Source organism: Phaethon aethereus, assembly GCF_964289735.1.
Source record: "Phaethon aethereus genome assembly, chromosome: 5".
Lineage (NCBI taxonomy): Eukaryota > Metazoa > Chordata > Aves > Phaethontiformes > Phaethontidae > Phaethon > Phaethon aethereus.
The window spans coordinates 38,449,320-38,469,238 of record NC_138579.1 but is presented as its reverse complement, the minus strand read 5'-3'; the positions used below and the strand labels follow the sequence as shown (position 1 = coordinate 38,469,238).

At 39.3% G+C, this 19,919-nt stretch overlaps 1 protein-coding gene across 1 annotated transcript in view; it reads right to left on the bottom strand.

The window, feature by feature from the left end:
- RAD51B (RAD51 paralog B) overlaps nt 1–15,235 on the bottom strand; it is a gene marked incomplete at its 5' end in the record, with an annotated part of 429,021 nt that extends 413,786 nt beyond the window's left edge. Inside the window, 4 exon segments of the mRNA XM_082000471.1 lie at nt 3,995–4,131; nt 10,798–10,914; nt 14,204–14,317; nt 15,152–15,235. Of these exon segments, the coding sequence (XP_081856597.1) occupies nt 3,995–4,131; nt 10,798–10,914; nt 14,204–14,317; nt 15,152–15,235 (452 nt within the window).
- Between the last annotated feature and the right edge of the window lie 4,684 nt (nt 15,236–19,919).

Below are 19,919 nucleotides of genomic sequence, written 5' to 3'. Positions count from 1 at the left end.
CACAACTGAATATCCATCCATTAAGATAGCACAGGTACAACTAGTCATTTCATTACATCGAGTCATGCCAAACAGTTTAAGTGGCTGCTTCACTGATAGAACAGTATGTGGGATTCCATGATTAAATGTTCTCCGTTACCTTATTAGCAAATTCATGACCCTTCAAAACCTTGAATTACAATTGTTAAGCATATCACTGTTTATTAGCAGAGCAGACTAAGGAAGCACATCAGGTAACTGGTGGTTAAAACCAAAAGAAGTTGGAAGAAGTTAAATATTTATTATTTGTTGTCAAAACACTTTTATATTCCGAAACCATGCTTCAAAAAGTCTTCTCACACAGAGGTAAAACTGAACAATTTACTGAAGAAAGGCCAACATTTCCAGTTAAGTGAGATTTTATACACAAAATCATTAAGGACACTAAACTCTTCGGTAGTCAGTGGAAAGAAGTTTAGAAAAGGCAATTTTATCTAAGTATAAATGACACAAGAATTTAACTTAGAAACTCATAGTTACAATCTGAGCACTGTAAATTTTTTTTCCACAATGAAGATTTTTTTTAATAACAGAAAAAATACTTAATTGTTTGTATTTTAAGCAGACATATCCCACTGTCTATAGCTTGAGAAGAGTGGCATCTAGTGGGTGCTATCCATGGGCACAACTTATTGGTTATCTTGATGCTTTTTATTTAGGCCTTTTTCATTGAAACCCAAAATGTTAAAGCTATTTTAGAAAAATTATTTTAAATCATTTTTTTTGGCTTAAAAATAGAAACACTGAGTTTGAACATTAACATACCTGTCCTGAGCAAGCAATTTCATTACAATAGCCTGAATTTCATTCATTAGATACATTACTTATTATATCTAAACTTGTCCTGCAGAACTTCCAGGGACAGAATCTTGTCTTTTCAGTTGCATAATTAATCATGTAGACCACCTGGGCAACAGTGATCTGCCATTCAATGATCAGCATGAAATGAGATTTCAGTACACTTCCTAATGGGCATGCATATCACAAAGAACATCATAACTGACTGACTGAAAATGACATGCCAAAATCTGCTGAGATCGCAGTGCTATTCACAGAGCTCCATGCAGGTTCAAATTTCTTTAGCATCTAAATCCCATTTGTCATGATGAGACCCAAAAACTGCACAGAACATGTTCTCTGCAATCAGCGCTGAGGCCCAAGGGGTGGAAAATCCCTGCTTGTTCTCAGCTTTGGTTCACAGAAATTTGTATCCAGTGTTTTTCACAAGCAGAAAGTATGACTAGAGAAAAAAAAGCAAATCAAGCAAATTATTTTCAGACTTTCTAAATAAGTCTGGTATGTTTTCAGTTAATAGCTGGCTAGAGTTTGATTGCTACAAAACTGGAGACAACAATTTTGATTTCCAGACTTACTATGGCCATTCCATCTACCTGTCCTAGTGTCCATGTTCTGACAAAACTGAATGAGGGACACCATCTGCACTGTTACTGCTTTCTCTTATATGAGAGGAAAAAAATACATAAATTACAGAAAACAGTGGCATATCTTAGAAGATCAGTCTCAATTCTGATCACTCTTCTCAGCATTGCTACTAGATTGAACTAAACTGTCATCTGAGAGAGTAAGTAATAAAATTACGAAAGTCTGTGCAAGGAAAAAGCTCCCTGCCCTGAAGTAAAACCTGCCAGGCAGAATGACAAGAGGGAAGTGCCTTTTAGCAAAAGAAATAAATTTAGCCAGCTTTATGCAGTATCCGTCTAGAAGCAGCATGGCATTACAGCCAGTATGACAGCTACAATTTATCAGGTCTCGGCCCTAAAAAGCAGCAGGGATACAAACACTTCTTCCAGGCTTTCTGATAGAGACTTTTGAGTTTTAAATAAAAATAGTGCCAGCTAAATGTCTCCATTAATGCCTTTAAAATAAGTTGCTATTAAATGAATATTTGCCCTCTTATCCGAAGTGTTTAGAGCAACAACAAAAACAAAATCTCCTCTACTTGCCATCTATTAATAATACAGGATTATAGAATCATAAGAAAATTCAGATTAGTCCGAGGCTTTATCTAGTCATACTTTGAAAGCCTCCAAGGATGCAGGCAGCACAACCTCTCTAGGCAACCTTTTACAATTCCTGACTGTCCTTACGGTGAAAAAGTTTCTCCATATATCAGTACAGAAATGGATTTCAGTGTATGCCTGCTGTCTCCCTGCCATGTACCACTGTGCCATCTTCTTGATGGCCTCCTCATTGGCAGGGGAAGGCTGCTGTCAGATCCCCCCACAGTGCCTTCTCTCCTCTAGACTGAGCAAGCCCTCAGTCTCTCCACTAAGGGCAAGTACTCCAGCCCCAACCATCTTGGTAGTCCCCTGCTGAACTCTCTGCAGTTTGTCACGTCTTTCTCAAACTGAGAGCCCAAAATGGGACACAGGATCTAGATGTAGTCTAACAGGTACCAAGGAGACGGAGATAATCACTTCCCTCACTCTGCGGGTGCTGCTCCTTAGAGGTTGCAACACAGAAAGTGTAAGATATAGCTTGTCTTCTGAAACGGTGTTTAGCTATCATTTCCAACTGAGCAATACTAAATATAATTTAATACATATTCTCATCTTAGTAATAATGTTATTTTTATCATTTCTCTTCTACTTTCTACTCTATTTTCAGCAGTTTCATTTTCACATTCACCTGTTTTCTTTTTCTTTAGCATTCACTTCTAAGCAGCAAGTCTTAACTCACCTGTTAGGTCCCACTCTTTTTTACTACCTACATTTCAGTGGCCTTAAAAAAAAATTAAGTGGTATCTAAGAAAGGAGCACCATACTTTGCAGAGCCATTGCTTGAAGCTTTTTTATTTTGATATATTACACTTCTGGTTTAAAGTAATTCAAACTTTTGTGAAATTAACTTGACAAAAACAGGGTTAGACACCACACCTTCTCATCCATGACAGCTTCAAATGGTTAAACAATGCAAATACATTTGCTTTGATACAGATTCAGGCCATGGGTATAACTACTAAGTCATCTGAAATATATAAATTATTTCAACGAACCTTTTTCTGCTTATTTTTCTACACAAACAAGGATGAGACTACTGTAATTCCTGTCCTTCCCCAGACCCTTAATAACTTTTGAACACCAATTCCAAACAACAGCAACAAATAGAAATCTCAAAAACATCAAATTGCTCATGGTTTAGAAAAGTTGGTACCTAAGTAAATGAAAGCTACCTTTAATGAAACACTGCAGAATTATTTCAACAGTTAATCAGTCAGTTAACACAGTAAGAGTGGTAACCAACGCGTGCATGCATCTGTAACTCTCAAACAGATACAGCATATAGTGTTGGCTGTCCATTCAGCAGTTAGAAGATACTGTAAGAGCATCACTGAGCAGTTTCGGTTGTGTGGGCAAAGCAGGAGATATTAGAAGAACCAGAGATGTTATACAGGTAAGGGAATATAGTACTGCATGGCCACTAAGGATATAGGAGAGATGAGAGGTTACTGCAGAAGTAAATCGGAAGTGCAGAAGAAGGGCAGGGAGCCCCACTCAGCAGAAATAGGACAGAAATCTGAAGGAAAACCATCTATGTCAGTCCTACTGTTCACAGAAAAACCTCCGTTTCCTTTGTACTCAAAATGCTGAGCCTTTACACCCTCAAAACCTTCCTGCTAACTCCACAAACTAAACTGCAAAGAAAGATTTCACGTACAATACTGTTAAAGCCATTTATAAATTAGAGAGCATGCCATCCACCTCATTATGTCACAGTTAGAATCTGCAACATCATACAAATTAGGAAGATGAGAAAACCATTAATTTCAATGTAATTTCATCATCTATGGAATAACTGCATGTATCAGATGAATGCTTAATAACTACCACAGGTATTTTATAAATGTTTAATTATTGCTCAGTAAATAATCAAAGGCTCCAAGATAAAAGGTGCTAAAGAAGTTGAATGTGTATTTTAGAATTCTGCGTCTTACCTTTCAGCACTGAATGCAGACTCTGTATCAATGTATATAACAGCCCCATCTAGTCCTCCCATGCTTACAGGTAGTGTAGCCAGAACACTCATCATAATACAAAACTGAGTTTTGCCACAACCCGGTGGGCTAGTTATCTGAAAGAAAAAAGATCAGTAACATAAAAAAAAAAAAAAAGAGATGTCACATTCATTTCACCCCAATTCTACTTTTAATTAAGACCCATCAGCCAGAACTCCTCAAATTCTGCTCTTCCAGTTACCAAAGGAGACAGGCACATAAAGACAGAATGCAGCCCACAAAGAACAACTTGCAGTTACTCTTGGATCTGTGCCTTGCAGTCAAACTCATCCACTGAAGAATAAACAGTTCTTCAGACACAGCATTATGCTTGTACTTTAATTCTTTGACATCCTTTGTTACGTCTCATATTTGAGGCCCCCTACTCTCCCCTTCCTCTTACAAGATCTTCCTTAGAGCCACACCTAGGTCTCTTCCATCTTCTTCTCTGTGCTACCTTCTAAAATAGACCAAACTTAGAAGATTCACAGTTGACATTCACATGACATCAATGCCCTTCACAGCTGAAAACAAAGTTCAGAGCTCATGAGTTTGCAGCTGTAAATAACTGCTTAGGACCTTGGTTACAACCAGGTCTCACTTGGAAATCACGTAGGATAGCTTGTATCCTGTAAAGACTGAATGTTCAATATGAACCACATTTATATAAAAGACAGATTTTTTTTTTATCTGCCCCAGAGACTACACTCTGCTGTGCAGCATGTGTTTTGTCATTGTTAACTCCCTATTACCATATTTCAACATGAGCACCATTTAGTGATCCAGATGAGCTTGCCAATTTTAAGCTTTCACCTGTGCTTACTGAAAGCCTACTGCGGTTAAGCGGTATTCAAAAAGAGCACACTCCACTTGTGTGAAATGGTTCCAGTATGACTTTGATCCAAGAGAAAAACCACAAGGATCAAAAGTATACACTGTTTGATGGAATCCCCAGTTTCTGAGAGCAAGATTTTTTCATTAGAGACAGCAGGGTGCTTTTTTTTTTATCCACTGCAGATCTTGTAGAGATTGCAAATGAACACTGGGCTCTGTGTTCAGATAATCATACATTCATTACTACTACACTGGGTCTTTAAATACAATATCCCATTGTCACTGCTTCTGGGAAGTGAGAAGATGACATTTTAAATACTAAGAGGGCTGAAAAACAGCAAATAAAAAGTTGAAGTGACTTTAGGCACTAAAAACAGAGTGATGGGTTCATTCTTATGCTAGTAGAGACTAAATAATAATGCAAGATAAAAGGCTCTCCAGAGAAGTTAAACTGCAAAATAAACCATACCTCCTCAAAACACCTAGTACTGCCAAAACAAAGGCTTGAATACTGAACTGTTGTTTTAAATTAAAAAAGAAAGCTACACCAGAATGGTGTAGAAACCTACACCACCTAAATGCACAATAGATTGTTTTTAAGTACAAATACCCTTTCGCCACAAGATACTACAGTATTGCTATGGTTTTAAGCAGCAGCAGCATGACTTGAAGCACAGAAAATTTACAGGGAAACACTGAGGGACAGTGCACTGAGGGTTAAAATCCCTTTAATCACTTCTGTCTTTAAACAAGGCCTGAAAACCACGCCATATCAGTCAAACTACTTCAAGATTTAATGCAAGAGAAGCATTAGATTATTTTTGTTTAGAAGCACACACTGCATTTAGTGAATTACTTATAAGGAATCAGTCATATTTATGCAATTATCTGTCCTCCATCCATTGTACTTAAATTACAAAGTATCATATCAACAATAGCTGCCAGATTTTAATATGAACTCAAAGCATATATAAAAATTGCAGAGATAACACACATTCTTTAGACTGTGATACCAAGGAATCTAATCTGCTGTTTCTACTTAAAAAGATTACTTGAAATGAATGACGGGAGGGCATCAATCCAGTTGTTAAATTAAAATGTTTGGACAACTGTGAGGAGACCTCATAAAAACGTTTGTAGTTTCAGCCTTGCCACCTGGGAGGTGCATTGGAATCAACATTTATTTCAGTGGCTGATGCAGGAGCTAATTTAGCAGAGATGCTGTAAAAATGTCTGAGGACATAAACATCATCTTGGAGAAAGACAGGGAATCTTGCAGTACAAGCAAGCAAGCCAATGGAGCAAGACAGAATGTCTATTCCCAAAGACAACAATACTTCATCTTTTATAAGCATTCCTTTAAAGGGCATTAAAATAGGATTTTAAATAATCCACAGTGAACAATTTTAAAGAACAACCACATTTTACTGTACATACCACTGGTTCAGCAAGTGTTTTGAACAATACAATCTTACTTTAAGAAAACCTAAAAATTCCTCTAATATAATTTAAATCCAATGTCTGCAAAAAGATTGCTTCATTTGTTTTACTCTAAATTTGCTCTGGTGGGGGAAAAAAAAAAAAATCAAGTCCACCCAGATATAAATGTGAAGACTACAACAGTTCTTAATTTATCTCTGCCTAATAAAATATACTTTTATATTTCAATAAGCTATATATTATTTTCTCTGGCACATCCGTAGGGTTTGGATGAAGTCACAAGGAGCTAATTCTTCTTCAGCTACCAGGGGATTAAACTCTTCAATATTCACAAAGTCATTAATTTTTCCTCAGAGGAGTTGGCTAAAAGCTCTGACATCTGACCACAAAATTTCAGCTGTGATTTAATTTCCAACTTAAAACCTAATAGTGGTTTGGGAAAAAATGGTCTGAGACAGTGTAACACAAATCAAATCCCTCTGGCACTCAAAAAGCAAGCAGCTTTGGCTGTAGAAGACACTACCACAAGTCTTAACCCTGTGGTTCATGTATTCAAAGTCCAAGTTTCCAACCACCCTCACTGATGGGTAAAGTAACAGGAAGACAACGAGTTAGCCACATCAGTCAGGAAATAAATGCTGCACACAACATACTTTTGAAGAGAACTTCTCTCAGAATATCTGCCTAATAACAAAAATACTGAAGGGCAATCTGCTGGTCAGCTATGCTCCAGTAAGTTGCAAAAGAGCAAATTAAAATTATTACGTTCCAAAACCACTTGAATCCAAAAAGAACATGACCTGCAAGTATTTGCAAGCTGCTGTACAGCTTCAAAGCAGCAGCAGCAGACACTTGATAGCTTTCTACTAAAATTTCATCTAACAATCATGCTGAAGAACACTTGCAGTGCTGCCAGCCTTTGAAACTACTTCAGATCTCATGACTCTTGCAAAAATGCTTTTCCAAAATCTGCAGAACCAGGCTTTAAATGAAAAACTTAGTTTCTGCATAGTTAATTGTTCTCTGCCTTTACATTTGCTGAGAAACCCCTAATACATGCTTTCCACATTTAGTACCTAAAAGGAAAATAAAAAGCAGTACACTTTAGACACCTCTAATCTCTTATGTTAGTCATCTAATTTCTGGAATCTATCTAGTTCTCTCTATAATATTTCTGATTAAATAGTTATTATGTATCAATGTATCAGTATTGTCAATCAGGCATGAGGGTGCAACCAGACCAAGCCACTAGTGGAAGGACATAATGCTTGCAGTTCTGGTCTCATCCACTAGATGTCTTGTACGGACTTCAACATCTCAGTCATTTAGCGACATCACCTACTGAAGATAACTGCATTCGACAGATCTTTTATTTTTAAGCAAAATATGTTAGAAGAAACTTAACATTCAAAGTTTTTTTCAGAAGAAAACTTAAAGTGCAACATCTTTTCTAGCATAGTGCTTTTCATTTACAATCAGGTAAAAGTTCAGCCTATCACTGAGTATATTAATTTCACCCAAGTACCTTTAAATACATTGATACATATGGAGTATGATTATTCTTAAACTAGAGTTTAGCAACAGTTTCCCAGATTTTCTCATAGCTAAAGAAATGAATGTTTTAAGGATTCATTAAAAAAATATTTTTAAATTTAATACTGTGATTATCAACCAAGCTGAGAAGGATTACAAAATACATAGCTCTGGAAAATAAAGCATTTGCATTTATTTCCTGAAAAGCATTATTTTATACCATGTCAGGAGTATGTTATTTGACAATCATGTTTTAATATCAACTGCTTGCAGAATTTCCTTTCAAATAATTAAAAAAACCAAACCCAAAACCCACAAAACTTAGAAGTCAAAGATTAGCTGAACTCCAGTAAAACTCCCAGCATGTCAACCGCTGCTGTTCCTGGATCTCCCTCTGGAGCAATGCCAAGAACATGGCAATCAGCAAGCTTAAAAGTCTATCAGTGCTCCAGAGCCACTCTACCTGGTCTTCAGGGAAGAACCCATCAGATAGACTGCACTGATAGCTGACTTACAGCTATGCTTAGGATTAAGAAAAAACACAAAAACATTCACAACATTATTATTAGCAGCCTTGTAAATTAACTCTGTGGCTCTTCCAACCCAAAAGGATCACAGTCACTTCTTTTTTTTAATTAGGAAAAAAATATTCCAGGATCCCTTAATGCAAACTTTTACACTCTGGCTATCATTTACTCAGAATTGCCAAGCCACAGGAAAGGAAGCAAAATAGACTCTGTTATCTGGGTTAACCTATAGGAGGATGACATCCTTTGTTTTGGGCACCACTCATGAGCCAGTCACAGGCTCAAGGACGTGTTAAAGTCAGCATATCACAGGAAAAGACACATCTCTCTCCTACATTTCTACCTGTGCAGCAGTGGCTCTACATTTCAACTAAAGAAGCACAATTCAGAAGTTTAAGCAGCATGTGAACAGCCATCCTCCATCTCCACTGAGGAAAACTTAGTGGACCAGATGAAAACCCCGGAAAGCCGGATACTAGCCACAAGCGAGCATCATTTCTTTTCAAACATGGGCTGTGTTATTTCATCAGTTGACTGCACAAACAATACCCAAAAGAAAAAGAGTCAAACTAAACCTAGTGTGGCCACTGCTTTGCTGAGAAAAATATTTTTAGGAACCAAGAACTCATCTCCTGCTGAAGATACTATCCTTCAACAGCAGAAGAACAGTTACAATCTCAGGACCCTGCATATCCCACTGCTACATATAAGAACACTTCTTTCTTCTTCAATGAAGCACAGGTTAGGTAGTCTTTTCTCTCAGAATTTAAAGACTAGCAGTATTTATCTCAAGGTGAAGTTTTTCCAATCTGATTTTCTTATAGTAAATTGGTAACAAAGCTAGGACTAAATATGAAGAAAATAGTAATTCTGACAGATCAATGTAAATTCATGGATGCTTTCTTAAACAGTTTTATAAAGACCTGAACCGTGTATATTCCTGTACATCATATATAAAAAGAAATACTCACAATCTTTAAAAAGTAATATCCCCTCATTACATAAATTTGCTAGAGCAGAAACTTTTATAGTCTAACCTCAGTGTTAATGTGTTTTAAGTCACTATCAGATTTCATAAGTGATTTCTAGCTGAGATCAAAACAAATCTAGTTTGATTATAGGGTGTGGGAAAAAAAACTATTTTCCTCACAGTAAGATTTTCCTAACTTCTCAATTCTACTCTTCTGCTGTGGCAGCCTGCCACAGTAGACAAAGAAAAAGCACTTGGTAAGGACCGTTAAAGAGTTTAAGGAAAAAAATGGTCTCAACTTGCCTCAATTCAGAGCATGAGGCACACTCTTTTCAAGAGTTTTCCACTCATTTCAAGTGCACAGCTGAATTCAGAACTTTACTGTAAAAAGGCAAGTATGGCCACACTGCATAAAACCAGTGTCTATCTAGGTCTGGATTCTGTCTCTACAAAGGGCCAACAACAGATGGCTAGGGTAATAGCATAAGAACAGGGCTCACCTATTGATACTCCCTCCAATATATAAGTTTCTCCGCCTCCATTTGTAGCTCAGCAAATTCCAAAGCCAGAGATTGCATCTTTGTATTTTTGTAATACTCAATGACACCTATGAACATCTACACAAATCCTGTCATTCCAGATTATAGAAACTATGCAAGTTATCACATTCTGCGAGGCCATAGAGAAATCCAGGTACTAGAAGATGAAGTGTTCCCTTGTTCCTAAAAGAAAATTCTAAGCAAAAAGTAGCATTGCATCCAAAAGCCAGAGAATGACAGAGTTATAGATTTATAGGTAGATACACAATTTGTAGTGTTGCAAATGTGTATGTGTATGTGCATATAATACAGGCCTTAATTACAGTCTTTTTTTTAAAAGAATGCATACATATTTATTGCATATATTAGTTACATTTATATATAAAAGCTCTGTAAAGTCATTCTCATGCCTATATGCTTCACACTTTTGTCCTAATTGCTTATTGTACCTCCATAAAAACTAATTACATGGTAAAGTCAGAGTGAGTCAGTATTAAAAGGAGAGATTCCTGATTCAGCACTTTGCACTCTGACCATGAAACCACACTGCAACTTTCCCACTGTAAAATCCAGCCAACAATTCTCCCAAATTTCCTGGGAGAATTCACTGAATTCACTTTTTTAAAGGAAAATAGGATCACCACATTTTTAATTCCTGCATTTTCTTACTTACCTGACATGCGGGGGGGGGGGGGAGGGGGAGGGGAACAAACCCAAAAAAACACACAAACAACATACACAAAAGTGCAGCCTCTACCAATTAAAAATAAAAAAGCACTTATCCAATTTTTTTGTGTAGTTTGTGTTTAAAGCACCTGACACAAGACGGTCCAACCTATCTGTGACTTTTGACTTCTAGGTGTGATATGCAACTGCAGCAAACTATATTAAACAAGTTACCTCTGTGAGGGAACCACAGGGCACTCCACCATGCAAGACTTTATCCAAACTATGCAGCGTGGTAGACAAAAAGGCTGAAGAGGGATTGACAGACTTCCTCAGTTTCATTTCATAAGCCTAAAAAAGGAGGGGAAAACAGCAAAAGAAAACAATCACACATCAGAAAATCCCTTTTTTCCCCCGTGGAAATAGCAAAGTTCTTGCATTTGCTTTCATCAACCTGGAATGACTTAACGCTTCCCAATGAGCAAACTATTCTTACCTTCAGCTATAGTCTTCTCTTAGCTCATCACCCTTCCTCGTATTCACAACCCATTTATAGCTGACAGAGTAAATTTAGAAGTTTGCTGTATCTCCCTCGCCACAATGTTAATGATAATAAGCCTTTAATAATGATGTTTCAAAAGTTTTGCTATGCCTGTTCAACAAGGCTTGCTTTCAACCCATAAAACTCCCAATTTTTAAATAGGGAAACACTATATGTATGGCTAGTGACCAATGCAGAACACTCACATGAAACCTAAAACCAAGAAGTTTCTGGCCAACATTCGTTACCAATTTGAAACTACATGGGTTCAAGGAAAGGTTTGGTAAAGATTCCCAAGTCTTTGAACAAGCCTGGCCTAATCCTGTAGCCATTCATAATTTTCCACTTTTGTGAGGAAGACTAGTCAAGAAGACAGGAGAGATCAGAACTGAAAACAGTTGAATTCCTAGTTCCTCCACTGACTAGCAAACTAGACCAAGATCAGAATCTAGTTCGTAAGAATTATTTTCATTTGGGGAATGAATTTAAACCAGACGAAGAAATAACAAAATGGAAATGCTAATCTGGAAACACCAAAACATGACATTTCCCAAAGAATCAGGTCTTGCTCACACCTTGCAGACATCCGCTAAAACTGACACATGCCTCAACCACTGATCATCCTGAACATCAGAAGTTTGATTTTAAAAGTAACAGTCCAAGATCTAAAGGCTGTTGCTATAGTTAAGAGTTCTGAGAGGTTTCAGACTCCTGGGCCAACAAACGAGATTCTTGAAACCCTGTCACAGAGTACCACCATAACCTGCCACGACTACCATTCCAGAAAACTCGATTTCTCTATGCCCAAGAGAAATACAGGCATCAGATTTATCCCAGCCTTCAGACAGTCTGCTGGGAATGTGGTGTACTACGGAAGCATCTCCACAGGAATAATCAGTAACTAAGTGACCACACCATTGAATCCTAGATGTTTTAGTCCATACTTGTTGGACCAACAGGTGAGCATTTTTTGCTGAAGTTCCTCACAAAAATTTCCAGCTAGTTCTACCAGCAGGCTACGATAAGATAGCTTATACCTTCCTTTTTATGCTACAGTTCTTCCCTATGTTATGACAGGTAGCATATTAGAATAATATTTGAAATTCATTCAGACCTTCTCTGTTCTTCAATTCTATTGAGGCAAAATATAGGGGGAAAAAAAAGCTTCAAGACACAGAACAGGCCAATACAAAAAACAATGAACTTTACCTCACCCATACGGGATTGGAGTTTATGCTCAGATTCACTTTAAGGCTGAATACATGTACTAACAAAGAAGTATTTGCAACATAATTTAATCATTTTTTGATTAACCTCTGACAGGACCTAAACCCTGTAGACAGGAAACAAACGCTGTAGACGATGGAAACAAACAATATTCAAGTCTAGCTTTCCTGCCTAACATGGACTCTAAAATCTTACCCAGCGATTTCAGTATTTAAGCCACAAAATTACAGTTGAACCAGACTGTCTTTCAGTTAAAAAAAGTAATTCAATTGTTAAATCAGAGTTCAAGTGAATGAATCTTTTCCAATGGTAACTTATGTTAGTTTCTAAAGATTTTTCTTATTGCTTCCCATTTCAGGGATTTATTTTTGAACTTATCTTCCAGACACTGTATCTCATTCAGCTTTTTGTTCAGCTAGACTCTAGAGACCTCTAACATAATTATCTTTTTCTACTCAGCGTATAATGTGATCAAGTTACTCCTTAACTAACTTCCTCTCTGATAAGCGTCGTAGGCTTCACTCTGTACTTCACACTGGAAGGCAAGTTTTCCAGAAATTAGAAGGTTTTACTGTGTATCTTGGCATACTCTCAAGTTTTGCTGCCAGTGCTTCTCATGTCATATCTGGACAGTATTTTCCCCTTATTTATAACTGCTATTATCTAATTTTTTTTTTTTTTTACCCAAAGATATTGTCAAATGTTTGTGCTATATCAGTCATGATGCTACATTAGTCACTCTGACCTCAAGACCATTTCAAATCCTGTGTTTGCAAAGATTCAATCCACATCCCTTAAAAATAGCTAACATCCTCTGCTTCTGGAAGTACAGCACTGTATTGTATGCATTTACGTATCTGGTCATCCATCGTCTGACTCTGACAAAGTCCTTGACACCTGCTGTCTGACAAACTTCAGTATCTGCCAAGCTTCTTGGCAAAGAAATATTTTATTCCAGAAATTTGATTGAATAGTGATGTGTGGATGACAGGCAAAAGCAAATGCTAGAACTCTTACTTAAAACTTCCATCTGTCTTCAATTTATTGATGATTATTAACAGTTATTTATGGAAAGGTATTAATTAGCTAGTTTTAAATCCATTTGGTATAAGCCATATTAATTCTGCATATCACTAATGCAGTAAGTTTGTGAATTTAAAGTTTTACAGAGTTACTGCTACACTTACTATGCCAATTACACATAATAAACTTTGACACGGCTTATTTTTTTCAGAAAAAAAAGCAGGCTGCATTGACACAGGTCAGAAATGTCCATGTCCTCTCTGTTCTAAAAAGACACCATTTTGGACATCTTTCTACCTGAATTCAAACAAGAAAATAAAATCTAGCCACTGCACTGCAGCTAACATCTGTTTCCTTCTTGCACTCTCCCCAGTTAGGTGACCTGTAGCCTAAATCAGAGTACAGCTCATTTACATGGATGGAAAAGGTCCTCAATAAGTTATTTTCAGGAAAACTTAATTTCTTGGCACCAATTTTATGCCTAAAACCAATTTATAGTGAAATTCTTATTCTTGGCTTCTATTAAACAATTTTATTTTTTTTTTAGTTGCAGGGTCCAAAGTAGAAGCAATTTTCATATGCTGGACTCCAAGAGAGAATGCCGTATTTCCCTATTGCACTCAGAACCAATTCTGCAAGCCTGAGCAATCTCTTTAGGCTGTAATGCCTAATAAAAGTCACTGCATCAAACTAAAGTGCCTCAGAGATCTAAATTTAATAATAAAAGTATTATTTCATTGTGCAATCAAACTGTGACACCACAAACCTCCCAGGTGAAAAGATGAGTGACACTGTTGAGCTTTTTCCTGGATACTGTATTAAAAACAGAATCAACACATGTACACTTACTGTCTGCATTTTGGGAGCACAAGCTTGGCTGACTTTGCGAAGAAGTTTCTGCACATCATAGTAGCTCTGTCCCGTCACTTTCATTAGCTCCAAGAGGGAAAGACATAAAAAGTCCTGAAGGATGATAGGACAGGTCAGAGAGCTCATCCTAGAAATCAAGACTGGGGACTAGACTGATGCAATTTATACACAACTAGTATACATTCCACAGGTTTACCAACTGTGCCACACTATTATGCTATACCTCTCCTACCTTTCTTTGATGCCAGTATATTAAAGGAAACTGTACTCATATTTTAAAGGACATGGAGTCAAAGGACCAAACATTTAAGAACTGTGCGATGGAATTGCAACAAGGTACCACGTTTTTGCCCACAAAAGTCTCTACCACCTGAAAAACATTCAAATTACACCACATCTTCTACATTGCAATCATAGGGCTGGATCCTATATTTATCATGCTTAAACATATAGGGCCCCTTGGCTCTCTTTAGGTGAGCATTCCTAAGAACAACTTCAGAATGTACTGGTGGATCAACCCATAACTGACAGTGTAACACCACAGCACATTCACACACTAGATTATGTAGTAAAATGTGGTTTTGTGAAGTGTTCACAAATGGATGTCTTACTCCATATAAGTAGTAGCTGCACAGCCCTGCTAAAATAAAGCATCTTCAGGTTCTTTAGAAAGGAAGGTACTAAGTACATACAAGTTTAAATGTTTTAGCCAGGCATATATCATTTTAAAGCTGTATTTTTTAACAAGGCAGCAGGCCAGATGTAGCCTGAAACGCCCCCTACTTTACAGAAAGTAAAGCTCCCTGTAAATTAAACTACAAAAAAGTAAACGGTACATGTATTAAAACTCCTCCCCCTCCAAAAACTCACCCAACCCCCTAAAACACCCACCCATCACCACCCCCAAACATAAAATAATCCTTTCACCTGACAGGTAGTGATCTGATGGCGACTCAGCCTTTCACACAGCTCCTGAGACAACCTTGCTCTTCTTAGTTTCTTAGCAGCCATGCTCCCAAATCTACAAGGCAAACAAAAAAAATTTTAAAGATGCTTGGAATATGACTGTGCAAACAATTGCACTCACTCCTTGCTAAAGAACAGCAAAGGGTGCACACACGTGTGTGTGTGTATATATATATATATATGTAAAAATAGATATATAAAATCTAAAGTGATACGAGATTTCCCATATAAGTCTCTGTCACGTTAAATTATATTACCACTCTGAAAGCAGTTATGTTAAATTGTATCTCCTCATATTTGACCATGTATGAGGTCATGCCAGTAAGAACAGAATAGTCAGCAATGCTTATAGGGCAGAGGTTTCTGGGACATAAGAAAACTGGAAATTACTTGGTGGTGAACTGAACAAGAACTCCTCATGCTATACTGAACTGGAAAGAAATAAGGTTATCTTTGGATGCCTAAAAAAAAATAGTAATCACAGTAAGTATTTAGCCCTAGAACACACACTGCGAGAACACAACATTCAGTTCTGGTGACCCAGGATTTGTGACCGGTGTTAAAGGAGCAGGATGGCCACAGAAAGACTGAAGAGCTGGAAACATAATTTAGCACGCAAGACTCAAGATGGTCAAACTAGTCAAACCCATCTCATAATATTCTGTGTAACAATTTATTAAACTAACACAGTTAATAAAGAATTCTTTAATTTAGCCAACAGCGTAAAAGAAACCAGAGGCCAAAGCTAAGCATATGAAAACAAGAACTACAATGTAAATATTATTTTATTCCAAAAGTGAACAAAAATACCATGGGACCAAGGCAGCAACAACTGTGGTATATTCACTTTCACTTAGGCAAATTGTATTTATTGAGACTCCTGCTTAAAGAGTATCTATCTGATTATTTCAGATAAGCTGTAAATTTATTTTACACAGCAGATTAAGATTACACTACCACTACGAATCCTTCTCCCCTAACACTCAGCTATTTGCATTTGTCCCTTTTTTTTGGTCATTCCATTCTACTCGACAAAACTCCACAGAATGGTATTCAGCTCTGTACATGTGTTTTCCTAACCCATACATATGTGCAAGCACATAGCTGTTTCACACGTATTATTAGGCAATATTCCTAGCATTTATCGTGCCAGAAGTTTAGGCAAATTAAAAACGATTTTTTAATAATGCAAAAATGCTACAACTTTTGGAGACACACAGGCCTCGACGTCTTCAGAAGATGGAAACTTTACCGCCCCTTCTACAAAATCCTCGTTAGGCAGGAGGAGGAAAAAATCAGACCTTCGAAGACTCCAGCGTCTCTCAGGCTACCAGCTGTATTACTTAACCACTTATCCTACGACCTGCACACTCTGCCTCGAGCATTCGGGTGGTTCCTGGTTTTGCACACACACCACCTACCGCTGCAGCTGCACAGAAGCCCAGGCACAACCTCTAGTAACCGGTTTTGTGACTGAAGCGACCACAGCGGCTACCTCTGCCCTCGCCCTGGCCCGGGGACGGGCAGGCAGATCAGGACACCCGTGAGGGGAGGCGGGGAACACACACATAGATCGGCACGGACTCACACCAGGGGACACAGGTGCTGCAGGAGAGCCTGACATTACCCCTTTGTTGGAATGAGAAAATGAACTTACGACCCCAACACCCGAAGGCGAGCAGTCGCTGCGCTGCGGCGGCAACAGCGCGCTCAGGTGACTCAGGCGCGCGCCCGCCCGCCCCATCGCTCCGGGACCCGGAGCTGCGCCCGTAGCCGGAGCCCTGGCCCGGCCTGGCTCCCGTTCGCCCTCGGCAAGCGCCGCCAGCACCCGAACCCTCGCTCTCGCCACAAGCCAGCCCCGCCCCCACGGCTCCAGGGCCTCCCGCCGGGGCGAGCCGTACCCGCCCGCCCGCCCGCCCGCCTGGGGACAAGGAACCCCGGTGCACCTCAGAACTTTTTCAAAGGCTCCCCACGGCGGGCGCGAGGAGGCGGGGCCACCGGGCAAGGCCTGCACTCACGATTGGTTTCGCTCCCACCAATCCCCCGCACCCGTAGAAGGCCGGTCGCGCGCCGGGCAGGCCGGGAGCGGTGGTTCCCGGGGGCTGGCGGGAAGGCGAGAGCTGCGCCGCGGCGTGCGGTCTGTGATGGCGGCGGCTGTGTTAGGCCCCGGGGCCTAGCAAGGGTCCTGCGGCCGCCTCCGCCGCCGATGTGCTGCCCCGGGTAGCGCCCCTCCTGCACCCGCTCCATCAAAAGAGAAGCAGCTTTGGGGGGAAGGAGGGACCGAGGGGGTGTTCGGCGCTTATCCTCACGCGTGAACGTGAGCGCCTCCCCGGAGGTGGCAGCCGCCCGGCCAGGCTGTTGAGGTGGAGTAAATAAGTGTGCACCAGACACAGAAACCTCGATGCGGGCATCGTCGTGGGTTGCCTTTCACAGTGCTTCCATGCTTTACCCTAGAAATGCCTACTGTCCTCTGCAGATAAAGCATCTACGAAACTTGAAAGTCTTCAAGTACGAAGAGTGCTATGCATATTTTCTTTTGTTAGTAATGAATGCTGATTCTTGTCTTCAAATTGAGGGCTTACAAATGCCTGGTCTGCTGCCAGCTCTGGGAGAAACGGCGTCTGACTGAAGAAGCTATTACCCTGTAATGTGAATGTAATGGCAAGAATAAGTTGTCCAACGTGACTGACATGACTTTACTCATGTCTGTAGGTTGAGTTTTCCAACTCACTCTTATACTAGAAAGAAGTTAGTATTGTATATATGTCATCTGCATAGTCTTTACAGTTCGAGAAATTAACCTACGTGAAGAAAAAACCTGGACCAGTATTACCTGGGATGTTTACTGAAGGCCGGTGCACTGTGAACTGCATATCTGGGGGTTTGTACTGAATAAGAAATGCTACAGAGAAGCTGCAAAATACAGAACACTTCAGCCGCTTTTCCAAACTAGTGAACAGGAGAAACATAGCAAGAAGCCGGCTGTCATGAAATGCCCAACAAAGAGTAGTATGAAAAAGGGTCAGTGGAATCCATGTTTTCATTCATACTCTGAAGGGAGCTTACATGCCCAAAGAAGTCCAGAGGATTTAAGCAGCTGGTAGGGAGTAAGCAGCCGGTACAAAAGCAACTGAGAGCTTTAGTGAATAGCCATCTGAACAGGGAGAGAAGAGCTCCTCCTAGTGTAGTTGACCTTTAAAAGTTGACTTGAAAAATGTAAGTCACAGTTGTGAAAAAGCTGTCGAAAGGAAAGGAAAGGATGCCTGTTGCTGTGGTTTAGTTTCAGTGGAAACAGGAGAGCATGACCATAGTATAACTCTGGCATGGACTACTATTTCCTGCTTGACACAGGGGTAGCAGGAGCCCCACCTTCCAACCAGAAGTGCTGGAAAAAGTAACATTGCCTTAATGACTTTTTTTCCCTCCCACAAATCCAACAGGGCTTCCCCTTCACCTCCAGGCCAACAGGCTTCCTTCGCATCTTCTACAAAAACAGAATACCTGTATTAAACCAGAGAACTGTTTTGGGATGTTGAGCGAGGCAAGCAAATCTTACAAGCCAGGCAGTTTAAATGATTTGTGAGTAAACCCAATATACCTTGGTGCCTCTCCTGCAAGTTCTTTGCATCTCATTTTTCAGTGGAGTCATGACTTTTCCATTTTCTACTTCTCACATATGCAGATGTGCCTTTAAAACCTAATGGCAAATAATCGTGCATCATCTCCATGTAACTCAAGGAAGTTAGTTAATATTACATATCCAGAGGATAATCAGAGAAGTGTTCACGTATGCCTAGTCACCATCAACGTTCTCAAGCAGCAACACAGCAGGCAGTTCCACAGCTTCCATATGTTTGACTAGGACAGTAGTCACTAGGGAATCGGGGCACTCTGCAAACAGCTCTGCTCTGTGACCTTGGTCATACCCCTTAATGATAGGGTATCTGTTTGCCTTCTCAGTTTTGGTTTTACCTATTTAGACTGTAAACAGAGTAGTAGTGCTGGCCCAATAGACTTATGTGTCAGGCATGATACAGCAGATAGATAGATGCTCTAGTCTAAGCCTTTAGCTGCCCCTGGAACTCATAATTAGAAGGGATTAATAAAGCTAAGAGATGATTACTTTATAAGAACTGAGCTTCACCACATTCATTTAAGAAGGTCCTTTAAACTGGAAACACTGGAGCAAGACTTACAGAAAGGCGAAGCATAACAGCAACAACAAACAATGTCTCATAGAAGCAGAGTACTCTAACATGAAACATATCAATTACAATAAAAAAGGAAATAGTGATTAGCTTGCTAAGGGGCAAGCCAAAAGGGACAGAGTCTAATTTGAAGGGCACAGGATGAAATACTTACCAGTTCTTATCCAAATATATAGTCTGCAGTTAAGAAATTCTGCAAGCCTCCAGAACTGAAAAGATAATGGCAAAATTTTTCCTTTCTGGAACAGAATCCACAGAAAGGTTTCTTCCTCAAACCCAAGACAGCCTTTTGTGAGCGTCTTCAGATAATAGTTTCACATTCTGGAACATTTCAGATCATTCACTTAATTACTAACACAGCATCAGCTCACTGATCCTGACTACAGTCCTTGGGTTTACTACTATTTACTACTATACTACTATCAATTCTTGCCTTAAAATTAGCAGTGTTCCCCTACCCCTGTGAAAGGAAAGTGTCTTCCCAAAAGAGTTCACTCTACGAGAACACAGGAACAGCTCTG